Here is a 23,722-nt window from a genome sequence, read left to right on the forward strand (position 1 = left end):
CCGACCCCGTCGCTCATACTTTTATCCCAGTTAGCCGTGTCCGAATTCATCGCTTGCGCCTCCGAATCGTCTCATAGATTCGATTTCTCCCACTTGGCGTGATATTCCCGGAGTTCGACCTCCACCCCCCGAACCCGTCGCAGATCTTTATCGCATCTCAGCCCCCGTGAACATATCGGCTTGTTGTGTCGTGCGCTGTAATCCCGAACGCGTCCATAAACGCCCTGGACCATTTGCTGATCTCGATCTCGTCTGAACGTCGAAGCGCTCACCGCTTCGGTCCTACTTCCATCGTCCCGTTCCCACGCGTCCGTCCTACCCCCGCGTTAGGCTTTGTCGCCTGAGTCGGTGGATGCGCGCCTGGAACTTGTCTCCTCCTTCGATCTGATTTCGCATCCGACAGTACATATAGGCAAGGGCGGCTGCAGTCCCCCCGATCGCCACCATGAATCAGATGAATGCCGCTGGGATGAACCCCGGGGTCGGAGGCCCCGTCGGTGGTGTCCCCATGATGAACAACGGCTCGACAGCTCCCCGTAATGATCCCAGCATGAACAGCAACCCCGAGCACATGATCAACAACCTCAACACCCACATCTACGACTATTTCTTGAAACGTGGCTACCACGACTGTGCACGCGCCCTCCTGCGGGACGAATCCATTAAGCTCAATACTGACCCCGGCACCAAGACCAGTCCGGGCAGCCGCCGCGATGATATCAATGGTGTCGACGACGCGATGATGACTGATGGCAAGGATGGCGAGAAGATCAAGATACCCGACGATCTGCCTCGGCCCCGGCTGTACAGTGAAAGTATCCAGACGTCGTTCTTGCTGGACTGGTGGAGTCTGTTTTGGGATTTCTTCTCGGCCCAGCACAAGAGAGGAAACAGCCCGGACGTCCGTCAATACCTCCAGCACAGCCAGGTACGGCTCTCTAAACTGCTCTTGCTCTGGCATTGGACTGACTGGCTAAATAGAACATGATGCGTTTTCGTGATCAACAGCAGCAGAACCAGCTCATGCGGCAACAGCCGATGATGGGTGGCCAGATGCCGCTCAATATGCGCCGCAATGGCATGCACCCTGGAGTTCCCCCTAACCTCCAGAAGACGGTGTTGCAGAATTCTGCTGGCTTGAATACTGCTGGCCTGTACGTATTACCACACCTTCACTCCACCCCTCCCACTGGTGGCAGTGGAGTTAAAACTAACAGCTCCAATAGGTCGCAACAGCAGATCGCGCAACAATTCCAGAAGAACCAGCAGCAGATGCATATCATGCAGCAGATGCAGCGCGATCAGTCCGACATGGACATGAACGGTAACCGGCCCCAGTCACCCGCATCCGCCGATAACGCTCCTTCGCCGTCGAAACGCCCCCGCCTCGAGGGTGGTGGCCCCGTCAACGGACAACAACTCGCGCCCAACGGACAACGACAGGGACAAGGAATGCCAGGACAGCCGAATCCGCAGATTATGATGCAGAACGGAATGAACAGGGCTGCAATGAACCCGGCGCAATTCCAGCAGTTCCAACAGGGGCAGGCTGCGCAACAAAAATCTATGCAGGTATATGCCCAAAACTTGGCCCTTCATCACACGAGCTCAGCACTGAATTCCCAGGGTCTCCCGAATGGTGGTATGGTGAACCCCAACGTTATGCCAAACCAAGAATTGATGGCGATGTCGGAAGCCAACGGTGGAATGTACACCATGAACCCCGAATACTACCAGGCCAATCCCCAGGCGATTGGACGGCCTAGTATGCAACCTCAGAACGGCGGCAACCATGCTCTTCAGGATTATCAGATGCAGCTTATGTTGCTGGAACAGCAGAACAAGCGTCGCCTGATGATGGCTCGTCAAGAGCAGGACAGCATGGCCCGTGATGGACAGCCGATGCCGGGACAATTGCCTCCGGGCACATCTCCCCAGGGCAGCCGGACTGGAGCCTCGCCGAATCCCAGTGAACAAATGAAACGGGGTACACCAAAGATGCCCCCGACCGGTTTGCCCCCCTCGCCCAACGCTGGCGACATGAACCAGAACCGCGGATCTCCCGGATCGATGAACCTGAACGGTGGAGCTCTTCCTGGTGACATGAACCCGCAATTCTTCCAGGGTGGACCCAACCCAATGCGTCCCCCCAGCTCTAACCCCGCCTTCACCGGGCCTCAGATGGGCCAGCCGATCCCCGCTGGCGTGAACCGCGTGCCAAGCGGACAATGGGCACCGGGCCAGCCGATGCCCCCGCAACACTCACCCGCCGCCCAGCCTCAGGCTGGCACTCCTCAGGAACGAGGCGCCATGCCGCCTCCCCAGGCACCTCCCGCCGGTCCCAACGCTGGGCGCACTCAGCCTCCGTCGCCGCAAACCACGGGCAATGCGCCTCCGACGCCCTCGCAAGCCAACAAGCCGGCTCCTAAGGGCAAGAAAGATACTAAGGAGCCCCGCAAGCGACCCACTAAGAAGGCCGCCAATGCCGCAGCTAACGCCCCCGGTGCTACCCCATCGACCGAGGCTGGTGAAGCTGCCCAGACGCCCACTCCCTCTACTCCCGTCACCCCTCAACATCCTAATTCCTTTAACAACAAGGCCGGCGCCAATGCGCCACCCCAGCCTACCTCGGCACCTGCTCCTCCTACTATGGTCCAACCGACTCCGGACCAGAACCCGCAATCCTTCAATGAACTTGGCATGCCCGATGTAAGTTTCAAACGACAATTCGTGCCTTCCCTTCTCTAACAGCTCCCGCAACAGACCAATCCTTTCAGTCTTGACTTCAGCGCTCTGGATAATCCTGACATCCTGGAGAGCTTCGATTTTGACACATTCCTCAACACCGATGGCGATGGGACTGGCTTCGGCTTCGACCCGAACATGCCTTATTCCACAGACCCTGTTGAGACCGGGCCCGACCTCTCGTGAATGATTTAAAAGTCTTAACGGTTCTCTTCAGGTGTTTAAACCTCTCCGATATACCCTTGTTTTTGTAAATGTTGATCGATCCAATGTTTTGTTTTCCTTGCCTTGGACGCTGCTCTTTCCTTTTCGCGCGGATACTGTCGCCCTGCTTTTATTTTCCTCGACACTTCTTTCCCAATCTTGGATACGTGTTCTATTTCGCATGTGCTCAGAGATCGGCGTTGGTGTTTCCTTCCTTTTTTTTTGTCTGGTGAAGGTGAACACTATGCCTTTACTCCTACATGCTACGCTGGGAATTGACTAGGTGATCTTCATTCTGTATTCGAGATTAGTTGCACTGTGACCTACGAGTTTCGCTTCTCTTCTTTCTTTCTATTACTACTACTTATTCCCGGTGACTTAATGCTCCCCTAGTCTTGTTCACTTTAACCTTGGCTCCTGATTGATTGATTGGAGTCATGCTTGACCCAGTATACTGAGCGCATTTGCTAGCTCACTCGTTTCTTTTCTTTGACTTGATTGATTGATTAGTCCCCGCGAACTTTCCCCTTCTTTTCTGCCTTTCCTTTTTGTTATTTTGAAAATGGTCACTCATCACATTTGTTGAACAAATACCGGGCGTTGAATTCCAGGCTCTTGGATTTGAATTCATCCATTTCTTTTCTTTGACTATTCCCGAATCTATAGTAACGAATCTCTTCTCTTTTCCTTAACGTCGTCACAAAAGCTGAGCATATGTAGTCTTGCGTTTTCACATTCGCGGGGGCAGTTGCTGGATGGGTGTCTCAAGGGCAATGGTTGATGGGAAATGTGTTTTGGGTGGGGGGAGAAGACTTGTTTTTGAATGGTTGATTGTTATTGATGATGTGAGATTGATTGGGTGTGCTTTGTTATTATAGGTGTTTGGGTTCAATGATATCCACTTTTCTTTTTCATTCTTGGACGTAATGCCTCACATGTTCTTGAGATATCGAATTCGGGCTGGCTTCTTGAAGATACCTACAGGTCGAAGTGTGAACCCTGTGGGAGATGATAATGGATGAATCTTACGTGAGCTTGACAGTTCACCTGTATGGCTTTATATCGTCACCATCTTGGACTTTGGCGGGAGCGTTCCTGATCATTCGATCCAGGTACGGCGGCATCAGATGGTCACAGTTCGCATCGGCCAAGTGACTACATTCGCTATCACTTTAGATTCAACAGGACGGAGGCTCTTCGGAGTATTCGACTGCAGATGCGTTCACTGGATAAGGCAGAGACAGACTTAGAGACCGACCGGAGATCCGAGAGCAACCCGGACTTGATGCCTGTTGAGAGCACCTAAACAACTTACAGAGCGAGGCGAAGGCAGACTTCTGGAGCCTCGCTTCTAAGTACAATTATTGTAGCTAAACATAATCTGATTCGTTTAATAAATATCTTTGTAGAACCTTAGCGGTAATATTCTATTAGGTAGGATCTTTATGGATCTTTATGGATAAATAGTGTAGTGGGGAGACCCCCTCCCCCTACTACATGGGTGCCATCCATGTTATGTGACATAGCCGGCAGTATACGGTGGCCGGATAGCTAGTTCTAGAATACACCTTCTTACACCTCCCCGACCTGACCCCTACTTTTGGGGTTCTCGCTATTTCCTGATTGCTACGCGTGTGTTTTGTGGTGGTTTTTCTGCTGAATCGAACCGCACGTCTCAGCGCGTGCTGCCACCGAGCGTTCCCCTCTTCAAAAGCTAGCAGGAGTATATTTTTGTTACGAGATCGACATCGACTACATATATCTAGTAATTACGCACATGCCAGTACACTAGACGCGCCAAGTAGTCCTCGAAGGGCTGAGCCCTCGTAAGGTACCTGAGTAACCATCGAGCTCGCTAAGCGAGCGCAGATAGATATACATAGCGAGCGAGTTCTCTCTGTTAGTCTACTACGAATAGAGACCATACCTGTCTACCTCGACGAGGTCTTGGATTGTAACACTCTGATTCATCACAGTAATAAGGGGCAGGCGCAATATATATATCCTAAAATTTCTGATCGGTCTCAAATTCAGGCATTCCAATTTTGCTTCCAGTACTGATCTCCGACTGTGCACTGTGTTTCTCATTTACCTAGACAAAAGCACCGCCATAAGGAGTCCTCTGAGCTGCCACGAACAAATCCTCCATGGAAAATTCATCAGCATGCCACCGCCTGCGCAGTGAAAATGTTGTTGACAAGTTGCTGTATGCGAACACGCATGTAGCCAGAATATCCACTAGAGGTATGCCTGCGTGGATCAAAGTCGGGTTCAAGAGCACATATTCACATCCTATCCAAATATCCGCCGGAAGTGAGGACCGAGTTCGCAGCCTCCTGGTCCAGGTACAGAAATTTATTTTGTGAAACTCCTTCGGATAGGTTCTTTCCGTACTTCTCTTTAAAGGCCCTTATTGGGCTGGACCTAATAGGCCATCCCAATTCAGGGGCACCATCTTTCGGATAGCTGTATTGATCAAGAAAGGGCCGGGTCCGAAGTTCCTTGAATTTCGCGCGTAACACGTCGAGAACGGCCAGGAAGCTCTTATTATCGCCAGTTTGTGTAGGCCAGTCAGGAGACTCCAGCTTCCAATAGATTTGCAATATGCCAACGCGGATCTCCCGAAGCGATAGTTCTAGAGCTCTATACAGCTCCGCCTCATAGCCTCCCGTTGACACTGCTTGCATATTCAGGGTTTTGAAACGCCGCAAAGCCCCAGGAACTTTTGTCAATTTCGTGCCAGAGGCGCTGCAGCTAAGGTCTGCATGCTGGACTATAAGGTCGTATTCTTTATTCACCCATTTTTTGGCTGCTCTCTTTGCCTCTGCGCAGATGCTCTTCCAACGCCTTATCGAATGCATCGCTTTCGTGTCCTTCAAAAGGAGACCTGTGAAAGCGATCCATTCGCTCTATTGCCTGATCGCAAAGCTCTTTGGACACTTGGTCCAGATCCCAAGTTGCATGGACATAGAAAGCTTCTTCGTTGTCGACCCCCGCCCACAAGCGAGAAAGAAGGAGTTTGATTTCTTCCTCTGTCAACTCTTCGGGTGAGGGTCTTGCGCGTTTCAGGAGTTTATCCTTTGTGAGTCTGCTCATAGCAGAAACATTGTCATCCTACACCGAGGGAGGAGGCAAATCGAGAAGTGAGATGCGCTCTTCAGCACTGACGCCGGACGGGTTGTTTTCGAAGGTTTGGAAAAGCTCGAGGTGGTCCGCGTCGTCTAGGCCTCTTTGGGCTCGAATAGAAGCGCCGAATAACCTGTCCATGCTCAGCCTTGTGCGTATTGACTGAAAGGATTATTAAAAGGTCAGTAGCGTTCGCGGGCGGCTCAGGGTGAACGATGAATTTCCTGTGAGGTGTTTCAGCCCCAAGTGGGGGCGGATTGGTAGGGGCGAAGGAATACATTCGGCGACAAGGCACTAGCTCCAACAAACTTGCGCGCGAGAGGCGAACGAAAATTACCATGGCCCAATGTAGCTTCCCGGTCTAAGCCAGCGTCAGAGAAAGGAAATTCGGCTAAGCTATCTCATATTTTGCTTTAGCAAAGTACATGTGGGAGTCATTGTATATATATCGATGATATATCCCTTCGAATGGGTTAACCTTCTATTCCAGCGTGGAAAGTCATTTAATCTCATATCTTCTGCCATGACAGGATATATTTTTGACAAACTATAATTTAGCTAGCCCGGACAGTAGTAACTACAATGGGGAGTCTAAGTGTTAACTCATCAATGCGAAGGTCGAGAGCGCATCTTGTGTTCCCGAGGTACATGTTCTCTCTCTTCTCGGCTCCTGCGATACTACACTCGTTATCAGTGTGGTGCAGAAGTTGCGTGAAAAGGGAATATTGCACACATTGGTTGAACCAGTTATACTCATGCCTTGCCCCCCGGTGGATGCAATATTTCCCATGAGAACACCACCACTGTTTGAAACCGGGCCGTCGAAGCGAACTTCACCCTGATATATTGGTGCAGACTTGTTATATTCAGTTCGTGAGTATGTGACGAACTGAGTATGTGAATTTTGCCTCTTGGACCGAGGATAAAGGGACTGACCGTATATTCTTTCATCCATGCACGCAAATCACTAAAGTCAGCGTGCTGTCTATCAGGATTGTCGTCGTTTCTTTGCGTTGGCTTTGATTTCTGAGTGGGAATAACGGATAATAGCTCTTTCGCATAAGCCGCTGCTGTGGCTGACGCATACCGCTGCCAGTGCTTGTTTTTATGAGAGTCGGCATAATCACAGATTCCTCGAATCACGAGACATGGGAAATGGTCCATCAATCCCGATGCCTCCATCTCAAAACAAAGGACGGAATCCCCGATCTCTTGTGCAATGCGGTCTCGTGTTATTCCATCTCGCATGATTTGGTTCCCAGAAGCGATAGTTCCATAGTGAATCGCTGGATCGTTTGAGGGTCGAGGGCGACGCCGAGCAGAAAATCCTCGCGAACATTTAGTGCATGACCCGTCCGCTGACTTGATATGTTGATAATCTGCATTGAACAGAATGTCCGGCTCCGAGCGTGGGTAAAGGAAATCACCCATGTAAGGGTGATGCTTTACCATTTGAGATAGATAGGAGGGTATCGCAGACAGCTTGATTGAATGACTCGCTTCGAGAACCGCTGTTGCAGAAAGTAGGAGAGATGGTGGTTTGCTTAGGGATCCTGTGCGGTGAAGACGACCATCTCTCAATGTCTTCCCCAGATCATACTGGACAACTCCACCCAAAGTGCCCACTGGCCTGCTAACCACCACATCGCCAAGTCGTATATCAGCAATTTGGCTTGGGACACCCCCAGCGATACCAACCATCAAACCGACAGAAATGTCGGGGAATTTGTTGAGCATCTGCATCGCGACGATTGATGCTGAAGAGGTTCCATATATCCCCGCGGGAAGGCAGGCAAGGACAACATTATGACCACTCATCGAACCAAGTAAATACATGCCCCGGTCAATCTCAGGATGCCGTGGATGCTCTTCATCAAGCATTAGTCTGGCCGCGCCCATCTCCACTGGCAGTGCACATATCCAGCCAACTGTGTAATCGGCCAAGGACGGTTGGCGGTCCTGCATTCTTCTCGGAGTGTGAGAAGACCGAGGGTTCATTCAAGGGCATGTATTACGTGTGTAATAGTCTCTCAAATGCGTGTTGTGGCTGTTGAAAAAACGTCAACAGCGATATCAGGATGACATCTCGTCAGCATTTGGGTTGCGGGGCGGCTTCCACGTTCTCTCGGCCCTTCCGCCTCCACTTTCTTAAGCACCGCCTGCAACTCCTATCACACTGCCCTCCACCACCGGCGATTGGCCCATATCTCTCCCCCACCTTTCGTGTAATGCCTGAAAAGGCCGTCAAACGCAGAAGAAAGCGTCCTCTCACAATCGATTGGTCCACGTTGCACGCGGCTCAATCGACTAAATGACGTTGGTCTGCATTGCACCCTCCCGGGGGAAACCGAGGCGATATGGTCAGACCTCCAGGGGTTCGAGGCTGACTACCGACTTGAAATGTTTAGGTAATGGGGCTGAGCCAAGCAACTAGTTAACTAACTACGGACTGGCGCTCTCGTGTTCTCCTCTTTTCTGCCTGACTTCCTATCTCTATCTGCGGGTCATTTTTGGCGCTCCAAATCGTCTTTCTTTGGGCTTGATGGCTATTCCTGCCCGGTAACCGGCCAGATATATCCCGACAGATGGAGCCGGCAGGCTCCCAAGGCGCTACCGGATATGGCACCGTTTCAAATCATGGGGTGACCCTCGGAAACATGGCGGGGGTCCGCCATGAAATCATCGGTAGGGATATCTTTCCACAACGAAAACCAGTTTACGCGCTGATGAATTCTAGGAACACAGAGTCAGTTCAGTCAGATATTCGCGATCAGTGCCTGCTCTAACCAGCACAGCAGTTCACATGCATCCGAATGTTATTCCCGACGGTTCTCTTTCTTCACTGATAGCAGGGCTATGTAAGCTCGTGTATGAAGGTCAAAACGATGATACTGCTTCTATATCGTCGCGAATGACAACCTATGATAATGATGACAAGAAGGTGTGGCGCGAATTTCGCAGAGAACTCAAGGAACTAGGATTTCGCAGCGCCGATATTCAGAGACACTCTGCAGCGCTAAAGGAGCATTTGCTCAAATTGAAGGCCGAGATAGAGAAGTATGTTAAATACAGTCGCTTCAATTTCCTCCTGTTTCAGGTCACATATCCACCAGCTCTGTTGCTTACTAGACGCCAGTGAATCAACCACGCAAAGGGAAGAGGAGTTTCTGACGGACGCTGAACCAACTCCTATGGACATATCTCTGGAGGAAACCAACCCGCCTCAAAAGTCATTTAATACCAACGAGGGTAATGATTGGGAAGCTCGTTTCGTGAAGTCTGAAGGTTTTGCTCGACAGAAGCGAAGTGCCGATGACGAGGATTTATGGAGCTCAGCCGCGACTCGTGGTGCCGCTTATGATTCATCTAGGTCAAAGCCCGCGCGAAATGCATGGCAATACTCTGAAAGAGAAGGCCGAAGACCTAATATTACCGTCAACAAGCCAGGTGATCCACAAACCACCGCCAAACAATATTTTCGATCATCAAGACCTCAGCCAACCCGACCCGATACACGAAGACCTCCCCACAATCAGTCATCAAGAGAATTTCCCAGGCCCGGGGACAGAACTGATTATAACTATACAACTACGCCCTATCCGTACACTTATACTCCGCCTGATTATCAACCCACCTTTTACCCTCCACCACCACCGCCACCACTGGACCCGTCTTCGATGCCCCGACCTGCTTTTCCGAAACCCTGGTCTCCCCCTGGATACGATCCAAGAGCCGAGTACCACCAGGGAACACAGAACTTTGGTTACTATCCGAATCCGATTCAAGAGAGCTTTATGCACAGCAATGCCTTCCCTAATATGAGTTCAAATCCAAATTCCTTCCCAAATGGTCCCGACAATTTTGGGGAAAGAACGACATCTGCATTCCCGGATCCTCAATCCCATCAGTGGGGACAGCCTCCTCCCCCGCCTTCTCCAAAGAAGGACAATCGACCGAGGAACCGAGAGCCAGGCACCTCAAAGAGCCAAAAGCCCACAGAACGGCATTCTCGTTTTTCTGTCTGGGTAGGGCGGCTCGTAGAAGAGCGGCTTGTGGATGCACACACTCCGTCCACTACCAACCGAGCCGATCAGAAAACGAAGATAATAGATCTTATACCATACGGCGGGCTACTACCAGATGAGAAGTTGATGGAAGGGAAGCAGGTTCGCGTGACTCTCGATGAAGATCTGAGACGGATTGAATCGGTTCGACTCTGCGAAGAAAATGATAAAGATCATCAGAACCAAGGATCGCGAAAGGCGAGGGAAGCATTAAAAAGCCAGAATTCACATCGACCACCTAGGATTTCCAGTCCCCCAAGCAAGCGGATGATTGGCTGGAGTCCACACGCGGGACTCTTGCTCGATGTTGACGCCAAGTCACTCTGCGCTGTCCCAGAGGGATGGGACTGGCGGTTTGAAAATGGCAGGGTATTCTACATCGATACGTACGCCAAATCGGGAGAAAAGCGATGTTTCTGGCTTCCACCCAAAGAGGAAGACGATTCTGTCTGGGAGCTTCCCCATTGGGAAAAGGTTTCGAACATATTCGGTCGTATCTCCTGGGTTCATCGAGATTCTGGTTTGAGGTCATACCGGTTCCCTGGCACCTGCAAAGATTTCAAGTACACGGTCAATGGTGACCTCTACATTGAGCAAGATGGTGTTAAATATCGCAGCAGTGACTGGGGGTTTAGTCGACTGCAACTAAATGATTTGGGCGTTGCTTGTCAAATCACACATGAAGTATGGAACAATGGACTATCAAACGAAGCTGCTGCAGTGCGAGGCGACCTGTGGTGGGGAAACGAAAGAGTTCGGCAACGACATTTGAAGTTATCCAAAAACAAGCGCTCTAGGCCTCTAATCGCCGAGACGAATACAGCCCCTGAAGCCGCGGAGCCAATAGATATAGAGATGGACTCTGATGGAACGAACCCAACTGCTCAAGATGATGAGATGCAGTCTGGTGAGCCGCCACAAAGACTCGAAGAGGACGACGGTTCAGAAGACGGAGCAAACGTGAGAAAATACATCCTCTATCAACTTCCAGCGAAGACTGATTTTGATTTGTTTTGAGAAACAGATGTCTGGTGACATGGATACGCCCACTGGATCACTTGTTTCCGATGCTTATACGAAAGCTGATCATCCAACGCATAATGGAAACCTGCCCTCGAACTACAGAAAGGCAACAGTCGAGGATGTTCCTGAAGAATATGCTTCTACTGCAGAAAGTGACTATAATTGGAATGATTTCTAGCCTGAAAATGAATTGAAATAGCCCTCGTTTAAAATCTGCAACACCATCTCTCTTACAAGATCCGCACATTAGCTGCCTGGTTCTTCGTCCACAACTTGGCCTCAAGGACTCAGGGCATGGCTCATGATCTCGTGCCCCGTTTCAGCCCTCACGCGTTCAGAAGAGAACTTTGACGAGTAATGGAGGACTCCGAAGGTCTAATCATTTGAATGTGGATCACAGCTTCTGCAGGCTTGGGCTGGGTTTCAACAGTGTGAACAGAGTGGATGAAAGTTTTTTGGCCGTGGAGATTAGCCCACCGTATCAATATCGGTACCGTTGACCGTGGAATCTTCTTCAAAGCCATATGTGCATACTTTTGAAGTGGATACTTCTGTGGATACTTCTGAGGATCTTTTCAAGAATCCCTTCGTTAAATAGGATATGGGGTGCGTTGCACTCCTAACGTTGGGATTTTGAGCCAAAATATTTTTCTTTGCTGTTGACTTGATGGGTCATTCGATCAAACATCATTATCAATTGTACTATTGGGGTTTTTTCGCTGTGCGACCTTTTATAGCTTTGTGAGGGGCCGAATTCCCCGTGTTATACTTTTTGTTCATATCAAGATGTCGTTTCTGGGGATTGGTGGGCCTAGTATTTTCGTTTACTTGCCAGCCAGCGTCAGAGAGGCCTTTCGTATCTTTAACCCTGGGGCAACCCAAACAACCATTTGTGGTCGTGTACGGAGGGCCTCCGCGATCGAAGCTAAATTTCTCTGTTTGGGCCATTGTTGATCGCTTAGATCCAAGTAGGCGGCAGGGGAGGTGACAGTGCAAATGTCAAAAAATGACATCTCTATGTTAACGTTAAATTATATTCCAAATATATGCTAGAATCCAAGTTTAGCCCAAAAATATGTACAGGAAAGCTCCCTCAAACCATCTGATTCAACCGATGCTGTTTGTAAAAGTCAAAAATATACTCCGTAGCGTTGAACACATAATGTCCCCCGGGACATTTTTTCCGCCCCATAGTCTCATAATCATCGTTGGGCACCGTGCTGGGCCAGCAATGGCCATTGTCTTCTTCCCGGTAGAACTGGACAATGTCCTTCTTGCCCGCGCAGTCCCAGCTCGCGTGCTTGACTAACGGGTCTTCGAAGACAGTGACATTGCTTTTCCACTTCGCGTCCTTTTCGCATCCGTTGCGCTCAGTCCACTTGTGTAGCACATCGATCAGGGATACTTCGTCATCTTCCTTGCTTCCGTCAATCGGCGCGGTCTGGTCGACTGTGCCGTGGAAAATCAGGAACGGATACCCCTCTTCACGCATCGCAGGCTCGCAGGGGCCGACGCCGGGGACATCGCCAGTCTCGTGCCAGGCTCCGCTGACGACCGAGAAGGCCGCGAAGCGGCTGCCGACTGTGGCGTTGCAAGCGATCACGGCGGCGAATTCTCCTCCGTTCGACTTGCCGTTCGCGTAGATTCGGCTGGGATCGACGCAAAGTTTTTCTTCGAGGTGTGTGAGGAGGTCGTTGGTGAAGTCGACGTCGTTTGGGTGGGAGGTGTTGGCGAGGGAGTTGGAGAGCCAACTCCGTTCGACATTTCGGGGTAGACCGCGATGCCATCGGGGTTGAATTCGGGGTTGGAAAATTGAGATAGGCCCTCCTGCTCTTTTCCGTTGCGAGAGGCACCGCAGAAGGAAAAGTATACTGGTGTTCTTCGGTTCACATCATAGTTCTCGGGGATATGGATGCGATAAGACCGGTCGCTGTTGGGTAGGTCGATCGTCTTGCTCGAGCCGGGAGTGGGAAATCCTTCGGGGAAGTTCTTTCCACATCCTGATGGCTTCGCTGAGCTTATGCTCACCAGGGCGGCGAGGGATAGAATAGAAGAGATGCGCATATTTTTGATGTTGTTGTGTCTTTTGTGAAGTGAAGACAGCAACTATAATGTTGAAAAGTTTAAAAGTTAAATGTTATATGCCGCCAAAAAAAGGGAGCGACTGGTAGAACTTATCTACTTCCCAACCCTTAACAATTGACTCTTCGACGTGAGTTTGATTGACAGGAGAAGTAGCTAACCTCGGTAGTCTCCTATTTGTGCCATAAATTCATCTCTATGAGCTTCGCGGTGAGCCAAGCCCCTATTCCGAATCCGTCGCCGATGATCGGCGGATCTTCGCAGATCAGCGGAGCCTCCCTCACTAATTGTTCTTCCTATCCCCAGCCATTGGCCGCAAATCCTCCTTTTCGACTCCGGACACAATGGTATGTACGCGTAAACCCAATGACGCCAGGTTCTTCGATTGTGACTTTCTGCTGCAGATGCGGGTTCCCGGCGAAAACGAGCCGGCCGTTGTTGGTTGATTCGAGACCGAGCCGGCTCGGTCTGCAGGATCGGGTTCCCGCGACGCCGTACTTTCCGCTGGACGGACCCATAGGCAATCTATGTTAAGCTTGTCCCCTGCGGATTGCGCGATTGCTCTAGACGAGCTGTTCCCAATGTACTCCGTACTCCTAGTCCCAGTATGCAGTTCCGAGGAGGGTATTGCTCCGCGTTTCGCCTATATCGCGCGTCATCGTCTGTGAAACCCCTGTTTTGAGTCGATGTCAGTCATGCGAATTGAGTTCGAAAAAAATAAATAACACGTCATTGGAGCCATTCCCAAATACTAAGGATTCACGTATAAGACAGGATTCGGTTCACAGTCTATGATAGAAGAGTCACATTTGAATTACGAATTTCCACTTGGCAGCAGTGAGGCAGCAGTCGTTTACTAATAGTCCTTTCTGATATCGCTGAGCAGCTGTCTTTTTCACACTAGTACGTACTTTCGGTACCATGATCGGTGGCCCTGGGACATAACACATAATGTAGGAGAGGTGGGGCTCAAACTGACTATTGCAACACGAGCCAACTCGCACTGGGTACGAATTTGGAAAGTGGAGTCGAGAATAAAATGAGATTCTAGGCGTGAAAACTGTGGATTTTGCATAATAACTAACGATTACTACGCTGCCCCGTACTCCAGGAAGAGGCTACACGTCCAGACTGTTCAACCTCTTCCTGAAGGAAAGCATTCTTACGCAGGGGTCGATTAACATTCAGGAATCCACGCACATCGAAAAGAACGAATATCAATTTGAACCGGAAACCAAAAATAACTGAGAGGATGATCAGTGGAAGGTGAGAGAAGAATTTACTAGGCTTCAGCCCTCGGCAAGGCTGATCGCAGAGCTTGACCCTACGTAGCGAACACGGATCGCGGCTTCGGGGTCACAAGCATGGCATCATTCACCTTCCGTTTCATAGTAGGTTTCGAAAAAGGTCTCGTCTTCACCTACACAGATCCTGTAAGAGATCTTTGCATACTCGATCGCCTGACTTTCTAGTGAAGGTGCGACTTCGTGGTACGCGCTAGAGAGAATCAACCAACATCCCACATTAGAGTCGGTCATCATCCCCCACTTCTGGACGATCAGTGAGGTGTTCGAGGTAGTCGGGACGTCGAAGCCGTCGATCACATAACCGAGTGCTTCCAGATACTTCAGGGCGGATTCGATGGCATTCTCAAACTTACCTTTGTGAAGATAGGCTCTAGCCAGGGCGAGATACGGGGCCCAAAGTGCGAGGCGGGGGATTTTGGAGGCCGGTCGATCATAGGTGTCGGCGATCTTGGAAATAATTTCTTCGATGCGCTGAAAGCCGACTTCCCCGGTCCGTGTGCTTGCAAGTAAGCCAGGAGTGTCTTCCGGGTTGACACAACACTTTCGGGGAGTCGTCGGAGTTCCCGGCAAAGCTTGCACTTACACTTGTAGCCCCGATACTTGAGGCTGACCGCAGTTTCCTCAAGGTTGGCAGCAAGTGGTGTCTGGAAGGAGATGGTAACCTCGGTGTCAGCGGCGATGTCTTGGGTGGCACGTACGATCATCATGTCTCCAATGAACGAGCGACGGGCATTGCTAAGGCAAGAATGCTTAATGTACGATGCCAAGGACCAGATTCCACATATGAAAAACTTCTTGTGGAACTGCCGGGCTGCGGTCAAGGAACTTACAGCGGCGACGTGGCTCTCGCGGGAGGAAAGGGGGCATCCGAAGCTGTGCAGCTGGATGATTCTCTGGGCATGAAAACTGTAGCAAGTCAGCTTTTGAATCTTAATTAGTCAATTTGAATTCCACACATACGTATTGACAATGGACCGACCATCCACGTCTTGGCAGGCCACGGGATTGAACTTGTGGCCATAAAGATCGGCAAAGGTCGACGACAAGGAGGGATTCTTGTAAAGCTTCTGGGTTGTCATATCCAGAAGCTTTCCCTGGGTACCTATAGTGGCCTGTTCTGGCTCGGGGTTCAGTAGCAAATTAACTCCGCTCGAGATATCGCTTCCGGGAAACGCATGAGCAAACGCCTTTTCGCAGAGCAGAAGGTCGCCGGCCTTCACTGCTTCTGTTGTAAACAGTCGCATTCTTAGCCTCCGAGTTTTCTTTAGCTTTCCAGTTTCTTTCAAGGCCACAGGGCCGATGTAGCTTGCATTGTCAAGGTGTGGAGGTCGACGCTTACTAGCCTCGAGCTGCATTTCTTTGAAGTCGTACCTACCACTCTCTTGCTCTGCAAGTCGTGCCGACGCCCGTTCGTGTCGAGCCAAGGGGCTTCCTGGATACTTTTTCCCAAGCAAATCGTGGATATCACATGATTCTTTGAATCGACCAAGATGGTAGAGGGTTAACGCTTTCCGGAAGAGGGCTGTTTCGGATTGTTCGGGGCCACGCAATGTTGCTTCGATGTCGTCGAGGGCGGCGTCAAACTGATGTGTTTTGAGGAAAGCCATGGCGCGGTCTAGCTGGATCGTATTCGCTAAGTCGTTCGAGGGGGACAAAGTGAGCGCCTTCGAGTAGCTGTAATCATGATTAGCCTCCGTCCCTAGCATTGCTTTTCTTTCAGATCCGATTCTTACCAGTCAATAGCCGAGCGATAATCGCCTCTGTCAAATGCCCCCTTCCCTGCCAACTTCCAGTCAGTCGGCTCCTTGTACTTCGTGGATGTGTCAGACCAGGATACCGGGACCAACTCATCGAACTTTGGAAGAAATTTGACATCTGACAGATGGTCGACTCGAACATGGTAGGCATTTCCCACCACTTGCACATAAGGCTTCTTCACACCGAGCACCGAGCCCTCGGCAAGCTTCTGTGCACCTGATAGCTCTGTACCTTGATGGTGAAGCTCCAGCGGGATGACATCTCCTTTCTCGTCCTCGACGATGACTCTAGAACCGGTCTCTACATCTGCCGGGGTGACTGTTCTCAGCAACAAGTAGCATCCCCAGTGGTGAGTCCCGAGGCGCAGGTCTGAGACCATGATTTTGCTCAGCCAATGAAGAGGTGTCCAGCAAGTTTCGTAAGGCATTGGCAGAACAGCTGGCTCAGAGGTCGTTGCTGCTCCAGGTTTGTTTATGTTTTCATGTTGCAGAAGCTTGAACTCCCGGATAATGTCTTCCCTTGGCCTTCCTGGCACTGCGGCTTTTCCCATTTTTTCTCTGGCTTTCAGGCGCCTTTCCTTGTATTCTTGGAGCACCCCAATGTAAAAGGGGTCCGCGGAAACATCGAAAATCTCCATTTTGATGGGTAGAAAGAGGTAAAGGATGGTTGAAGAAAAAATTGTGGAAGAGAATTGGAGAGAATTGTAGCGAGAGGAAAACATTGGTCAAGTGTGCTGGCGCCTGCCTATGGCTGCCTGACTAATCCTGTCAACAGAGGGGTATTAGGGTATAGGGCAGGCATCTGCCATTCAAAACCCCTCTTCTCTATTTGCCGGTCTCTGCTTTACTCTCCTTGCCTCTATACTCAGAGTTTGTCCGGGGAACATGGTGCTACCACCCTCCTCATCCGTCCTGAGACCACCAAGCCTGTCTGCTATCATGAAAGCAGCATATCACAATTGAGACACTCGCTCTTTTCAGTTGATTCGGACGCCCAGGAAGTCGATCAAGAATGTAGCAGCTCTGTCCATACCTTTCACATAGGGTTTGTCACTGCCAGGCATATTCTTGGCATATTTCGCTCTGTGGATTGTCCTTGTTTCTTTCATCAACTTGAGTCAGTGTCTTGAGCTTAGAAAAGAGAACAGCATTCACTTTTCTGTATTTATCGCCATGACACCGTATCACCAGCGCTCCTGTACTAGCTGGACACGACCCACACAAGCTTGCTTTTCTACCTCTTCATTTTTCGCTGTGTTTACTCTAAGCTTTGTTTACTACTAGTGCCTTATTCCTTTTCCGCTACTGGTAATTTCGGCGTTTGTTGATGATAACCACTCGGACTGAACACAAATTGCATTTCAAACACAAATACGGACTCAGGCACCATTTCGAAGCCCTCATCCACGTTACTCTGTCGGGAAGAGTTGATCTGGTGGGTCACGGTTTCTTTAGCCTCATGTCAATTGTGGAGACACCGTGATTCAAGTTATTCGGAAAACTGCTGCTTGGCCACTCCCACCTGTTGATTATCCTCCAGTATTCTTATCAAGTTCAACAGCTTCACATCCTTTCGATGCGATGCGAATACCACGGCCCCATCATCAGATACCAGTGGAAGTACCGGTCTCATCCAACCCTCTTCTGTGAAGTCTGTTCGCGGTTGTTACGAGAGCCTGGGGTGCTTAAGCACGTTTTGGGATCGGCTATGCAATCAACACAAGGGCGGAACACGGAGTCGTCCTTGTAGTGCCACCCTCTGATCGAACATGAGTGATTGGCAAGGGCAAAATTTGAAGAGAAAGCCTGCCTGGAAGCTGTCTAACGGCCAGTCCTCCAGCCGCAACGTCTCCAGAAATTGGTGTAATAAATTGAGAATATATGAACTGACTTAGTTACTGGATATGTTTAATTATATCATCTCTGGTTTAGCATCTACAAAACACCCCCTCTGTGACTTCTTCTCAGTCACTTTGACATGGAAAACCCAGCCCCCACCTTTCGACCTCGGATGAGCCGCGTCCCGGTAAGACGATTGGCTATCAAAGCCCGATGGTAATTACAGGAGTGGATCTGTAACTCGATCTATGATGTGAGTCATAAGTGTCAGGATGAGGAATTGATGTACTGGCTAGTACTGAAGATATCCCATAGAATAAGATGATAGATTTGAAGGTTGTTGAGATCGGTTGAGCGATCACAGGGGTCTCTATAATCGAACTGTGGCTTGTTATGAAACCACACTAGGGAGAATTGAGTGAACGATGAATAAGCCTATCCCGAAGGGTCCTAGTGGTATTTGACCACCCCCTCAGCGTTCGCACAATCTCCAAAAATCCTCTGCTAATCTAGAAGGTTTCCAATATCCTCCATGCCCATCAATTGAACGAATTCTGCGTGCTTTTGACGCGACAGTAGCTTGGTGAGTCCATCCGCCGCCATATCCTTTGTTTCGGTCCGTCTGATGAGAATTCTGCCTGCCTGGACCTCCTGACGGAGCCAGTGGTGGTGTATATCAACATGGCGTAGCTTCGTGCGCAGCTGAGGAGCTTCCTTAGTGAGAAGCCGGATCGTCTGTTGGTTATCACATCTGATAGCAAGCTCGTGCTTTGGATCAAAGCGAATAGATTCAAAGAGACGTTTCCACGTGCTCATATTCCTTGCAGCCTCAGAGATCGCCAGTAGCTCCGCTTCGGTAGTACTGGTAGTCACTGTACGCTGTTTGCCAGCTCTCCAGTCAACAGGTCCTCCGAAAATGGTGCATATATATCCCTCCGAGCTCTTCCGGTCAGGGTTATCAGCGAACGAGGCATCATTAAAGAGAGCGACGGCTTCATTGTCCTCAGATCGGCGCGGCCGCTAGGTAAGGGCAAGAAAACGGGTGTGGTATAGGTAGGATATCATACGATTGATTGCTTCGAGATGCTCCGGTCCCGGGTTCGTGAGGAATTGAGCTAACGCGGAAGTTGCTTTGGCTGCATCTGGCCGTGTGATGGTAGTGGCATCCTGAGTGGAACCTACCTTTTTCCTGGTACTCATGAGTCTGTTCCTTTGTGGCCTGCCCAGCGTACGGCTTCAATGTAGCTGGTGCTAAAGGTGTATCAAAGCGGCGATAGGTGTTAAGGTGATATCTGCTGGCCATAGAGGAGATGTATATGTCCTGACAGAGCCAGAGGGCCATCTGCTGTCTGTCACGGACGATACGAATCCCTAGGAACCACTCAGCTTCGCCTATGTCTCTCAATTCCCATGTTACGTTGAGCTTTTCTCTGATGTCAGCCGCACGCTGGCGCTGAGATGGGTGATTGACAATGATTGTATCAATATTCTTCTATGTGGATGATATAATCATTGTCAATCACCCATCTCAGCGCCAGCGTGCGGCTGACATCAGAGAAAACTCAACGTAACATGGGAATTGAGAGACATAGGCGAAGCTGAGTGGTTCCTAGGGATATGATAATGCCGTCCGATGCGAAGAGACAAAGATCTTCTTGAACGACAGTGAGACCTAGCGGAGTCAAGACCTTTGAGGCCTCGCGCTGCCAGAGCCTCGGAGATTTCCGTAAGCCGTTGAGAGCTCTTAAGAGCTTCCAGCAATGTCCAGACTATCTGAATCCTTCTGGCATCTCGGTTATCACTGTGTCATCCAGTGAGCTATTGAGAAAAGCGTTAACGGCATCAAATTGGCGTGTATCAAGGTCAAATGCAGCGACTAGGGCGAGAACGGCGCGGGCCGTACGGGCAGCGAGGGTAGCTGAATAGTTTTCCTCTGTAGAGAGCTTCTGGAGATCTCCTCGCACACAGATTCTCGCCTTCAGCTTCGCAAGATATCCATCGCTATCGAATTTAGAGTTGAATACCCATTTCAACGGAAGCACCTGCACGCTGCTGTCATTCGGACGCTGTATGACCTCAAAAGTGCCCTTTCGTTCGATAGTTTTGACCTCGAGGCCGGCAGCTGCTAGGAAACCTTCGTTGAACGGATGATTCATCATCTCTCGCCAGTTCCGGGGTTTTGGGCGAAGATCATCACGGTGAGGTCTCGCGTGTGATCGAGATCCGTTGAGGCCAGTTGCAAATGCTGCGAGTATACCCTCTTCAGCTTCCTCGTCTACTGAGATGGCTAAATTCTGATATCTCTTGATCTTCGTTTACGTGAGCCTGACACAATGTTCCGAGCCGAGATATCTCCCACGATGTCTCTAGGCGCACTGCGAGTCCCTTGTGTAGGTGTAGCGGCTGAGAGCTCTCTCTGAAGTTGTTCAGTGAGTTGATCTTGAGATTCACGATTTGGTGGTTCTGGAAAGGCACCTGGGATTGGTTCTGGTGTTATGCGAGGTATTGAGGCCTGTATAGGCTGAATGGATAGGCGTGGGTGACGGTGATATCATCTGTTGAAGCTCCACTAGCTTTGAAGTGGCTGATTTCTCTGGCTGGGGTATATCCAGACTTAGTCCAGAAATAACCTGGTCAGCATCCTCGTTGTCTTCAATAACCCATGGCATGGATTCCAAGATATCGCTGACAGGCTCCTTCTCTAGCTCTTGAGTGTTAAAGAACACATTCTCATCAAAAACAACATCTCGCACTGATCGTACGGCTCCTCTGCGTGGAAACCACACTCTCCAGATATTCGAGGCTTCATAGCCAACGAGATAGCCTATTTCGGCGTGTGGTTCCATCTTCACGACGTTCGGAATAGCTTGCTTCCGCACATACGCTCGGCAGCCGAAGATCATCAGATTTGCGAGGTTAACCCGCTGTTGTGGTTGTTTAAGGAAGGCCTCTTGGTAAGGAACTATCCACCAGCCATCTGGCAACTTCGTGGGCGATCCGTTGATGATCCATATAGCAGCTCTAATAGCTTCTGGCCATAGAATCTTTGGAAGGCCTGCATCGGATATAAGAGTACGAGCCATGGTGATTACCACCACCCCCCAGATCGCTCTGCGAAGCCATTCTGCTCCGGGGTGCCCACGACGCTATGTTCAATGATAAAACCTTCATTTGACAAGAAATCCTCTACTGTACGACCAGCAGAGCGTTCGTTATCATATCGGAAGGCACGGATCGGAAGATTCCACTGCTTCTTGGCCAGGGCCACAAATTGACTAACCGCGTCTTGACAGCCATTCTTCTTCTCATGAGTATAGGCTGCATGGAGGCGTACGCCCTCGAGGTAGAAGTGCGTCATCCAGCGATCTCCATTATAACCTGGGTCGATCTGGACAAGATCAAAGTGAATACGGCCATACTTGCCGTACGGTGTTCCAGTAGTCCTGGAGAGATCTGACGTTTGGCCTTGGTTAGCTGACAGACTTCAGATCTCTCAGGGTTATCGTGACGGCTATCTTCGCACATCCCATCGATTTTGACTCCATAAACCATATCTGGTGGCTTTTCAATCTTCTGGTCAAAGGAGTGGCCTAACCGACGATGCTAGCGTCGCGCTGAAGCTACTGAGAGATGAGGCTTCTCCGAATGTCGTACGGAAAATGCTGCTCGGTGATTCGGATTATATATGACTAGTGGAGACCATGTTATCTCTCTATCTCAAGAACAGCCTCTTCGCCTTTAAAGATCGCTCTTTCAGCAGATTTAAAGCAGAATCCTTTATCTTCAATCACAGAGAGTGAGATCAAGCTTGTGTGGAAACCAGGCGAGTACCACACGTTATCCAGGATAATAGGCACTGTAGCGCCCGTACGAGGGTGTCTCCCAGTAATGCTGACCTGCCCATAGCCTATCATCGGCGTCACTGTTTGACCGGTTTTAACAGTGCTATTTCGCGGCGTATAGGTCAAGAACTGTCGGCGATCGTTGCAGATATGACAGGTGGCTCCAGTAGTATCAAGAATCCAGCTGTCTTTAAGAAGCTCATCGTCCACTGCTGACGCTGCGATAGCTCGAGTATCATTGGCGAAAAACGTTAGGGACGGGCTCTCTCGCTGAGCCGAACCAGCTAGGTGAGCTGATTCAGCCTTTTTTTTGCTGTATTTTGGCGATTTTTTCCTGATCTTGAGGGCTCATTTGTTTTATATATTCGGGAATCCGTTGAACAGTACCCTCTCTTGGCTTCCATCCATCTGGTTGAAGTGATTCGTCAAGATAGAAGCATTTCGAGTAGTGATGCTGAGGATGTGTGTTACCACACGGACATTTCTTGCGATAGGACTTTTCTGCGGGCTTAGCCTCAGGTTCACCATTCAGTGAAGCTAGAGCTACCTTTGGCTGCTTCCATCCTCCAGAGATTGCAAGATCTCCAAGGCGGCTGCGATAGCTAGCTATAACTTCATGAAATGTGACGGATTTTTTCCTTATCTGCAAGCTTTTCGCGCCAGAATATGCACCAGGCGTCATCAACTGGTTGTATAGCGTCAAGAAAGTCTCGTATCGCGAAGTGGTCTCCATTTGAGCAGTCAGGTACGCCCGCGATCTTGCCCTCTTCGAATAGGCTAACCCACTGAGTTAACCAGTGGTTAATACCACCTGAAGGCTTTTGTCTGATCATCTCTCTCCAGGCACGGCGAAGTTGTTGCTGTCGATTCTGAGATTTGAACGTTTCAGATAGCTCCATTGGCTTCTTCCGCGGAGAGTCCTCTCCCACAATAAGATAGTGATGTTCTGTGGCTAACGAGCGAGTGATAAGGCTATTTGTCAGCATGAGGAATTGATGTACTGGCTAGTACTGAACATGTACAATAGAATCAGATGATTGATTGAAGGTTATTAAGATCGGTTGAGCGATCTCAGGGGTCTCGAGGTGGAGATTGCGTGAATGATGAATAAGCCGATCCCGAAGGGTCCTAGTGGTATTTGACGAGAACATATGTCTATTGCCAAGAAATTGGTATTTAGCCTGACCAATCATATTGTCTTACTAATCAGCCATCTACACTCGGAAAATATATCTTCCTACGGAGTGCGGCCTGACCCACCTAGTATTGTCGGCTTGACCTGCTTCCTGGTATTTGACCACTTCCTCAGTTCGTCAGTAACTAATAATATGATTTGCTGCTGAGCCGCATCTCTTAGCTCTTAACAGCCCCGAGAGCCCATAGCACTTGGACACGTTTTGTCTCGGCCTGGATTCAACAAAAAATGTCTCGCAACACGCCTTTTATCTTCCACCCGAGTTGGTCGAAATCATTGCAGGGTATCTTGCCTTTGGACACCCGCCAACACTTTTGAATTTCGCAAAGGCGAGCAAATCCTACTACGCTTATTGTCGCCCAGCTATCAAATCGGTATTCCTCCACGATCTCAAAATAGTGGTCCCGAGGGACGAAAAGAAGCTTGGAAAGGCTGTGATTCACTTGATCAAACAACTCCGAACGGCGGATAGTCTAAAGTATGTGCGTCGGCTTATCATTAGACACTCAAGGTATTCATATGAATATTTCGGCGTGAT

General features: G+C 49.8%; 5 protein-coding genes across 5 annotated transcripts; 2 read left to right on the top strand and 3 right to left on the bottom strand.

The window, feature by feature from the left end:
• Positions 1-454: 454 nt before the first annotated feature.
• somA (putative cAMP-dependent protein kinase pathway protein (Som1)) lies at positions 455-2,931 on the top strand (the record flags this gene model as incomplete). The annotated part of the gene is made up of 4 exons (XM_056614899.1): positions 455-928; positions 982-1,154; positions 1,227-2,709; positions 2,764-2,931. The coding sequence occupies 4 exons, from the start codon at positions 455-457 to the stop codon at positions 2,929-2,931; spliced, it is 2,298 nt and encodes a 765-aa protein (XP_056477871.1).
• Positions 2,932-5,234: 2,303 nt separating this feature from the next.
• On the bottom strand, positions 5,235-6,216 carry N7532_002406 (uncharacterized protein; the record flags this gene model as incomplete). The annotated part of the gene is made up of 3 exons (XM_056614900.1): positions 5,235-5,626; positions 5,748-6,004; positions 6,068-6,216. 3 exons carry the CDS (start codon positions 6,214-6,216, stop codon positions 5,235-5,237), a joined length of 798 nt encoding a protein of 265 aa, XP_056477872.1.
• Positions 6,217-8,660: 2,444 nt separating this feature from the next.
• On the top strand, positions 8,661-11,340 carry N7532_002407 (uncharacterized protein; the record flags this gene model as incomplete). Its single annotated transcript, XM_056614901.1, has 5 exons — positions 8,661-8,760; positions 8,813-8,821; positions 8,871-9,132; positions 9,212-11,099; positions 11,164-11,340. 5 exons carry the CDS (start codon positions 8,661-8,663, stop codon positions 11,338-11,340), a joined length of 2,436 nt encoding a protein of 811 aa, XP_056477873.1.
• Positions 11,341-12,255: 915 nt separating this feature from the next.
• N7532_002408 (CE1 family esterase) lies at positions 12,256-13,226 on the bottom strand (the record flags this gene model as incomplete). The annotated part of the gene is given in 2 exon segments (XM_056614902.1): positions 12,256-12,913; positions 12,925-13,226. The coding sequence occupies 2 exon segments, from the start codon at positions 13,224-13,226 to the stop codon at positions 12,256-12,258; spliced, it is 960 nt and encodes a 319-aa protein (XP_056477874.1).
• Positions 13,227-14,614: 1,388 nt separating this feature from the next.
• On the bottom strand, positions 14,615-16,946 carry N7532_002409 (uncharacterized protein; the record flags this gene model as incomplete). Its single annotated transcript, XM_056614903.1, has 4 exons — positions 14,615-15,072; positions 15,135-15,457; positions 15,512-16,225; positions 16,285-16,946. 4 exons carry the CDS (start codon positions 16,944-16,946, stop codon positions 14,615-14,617), a joined length of 2,157 nt encoding a protein of 718 aa, XP_056477875.1.
• Between the last annotated feature and the right edge of the window lie 6,776 nt (positions 16,947-23,722).

This window comes from Penicillium argentinense (assembly GCF_028826775.1).
Source record: "Penicillium argentinense strain IBT 30761 chromosome Unknown utg000003l_segment0_segment0, whole genome shotgun sequence".
In the NCBI taxonomy this organism is placed as follows: domain Eukaryota; kingdom Fungi; phylum Ascomycota; class Eurotiomycetes; order Eurotiales; family Aspergillaceae; genus Penicillium; species Penicillium argentinense.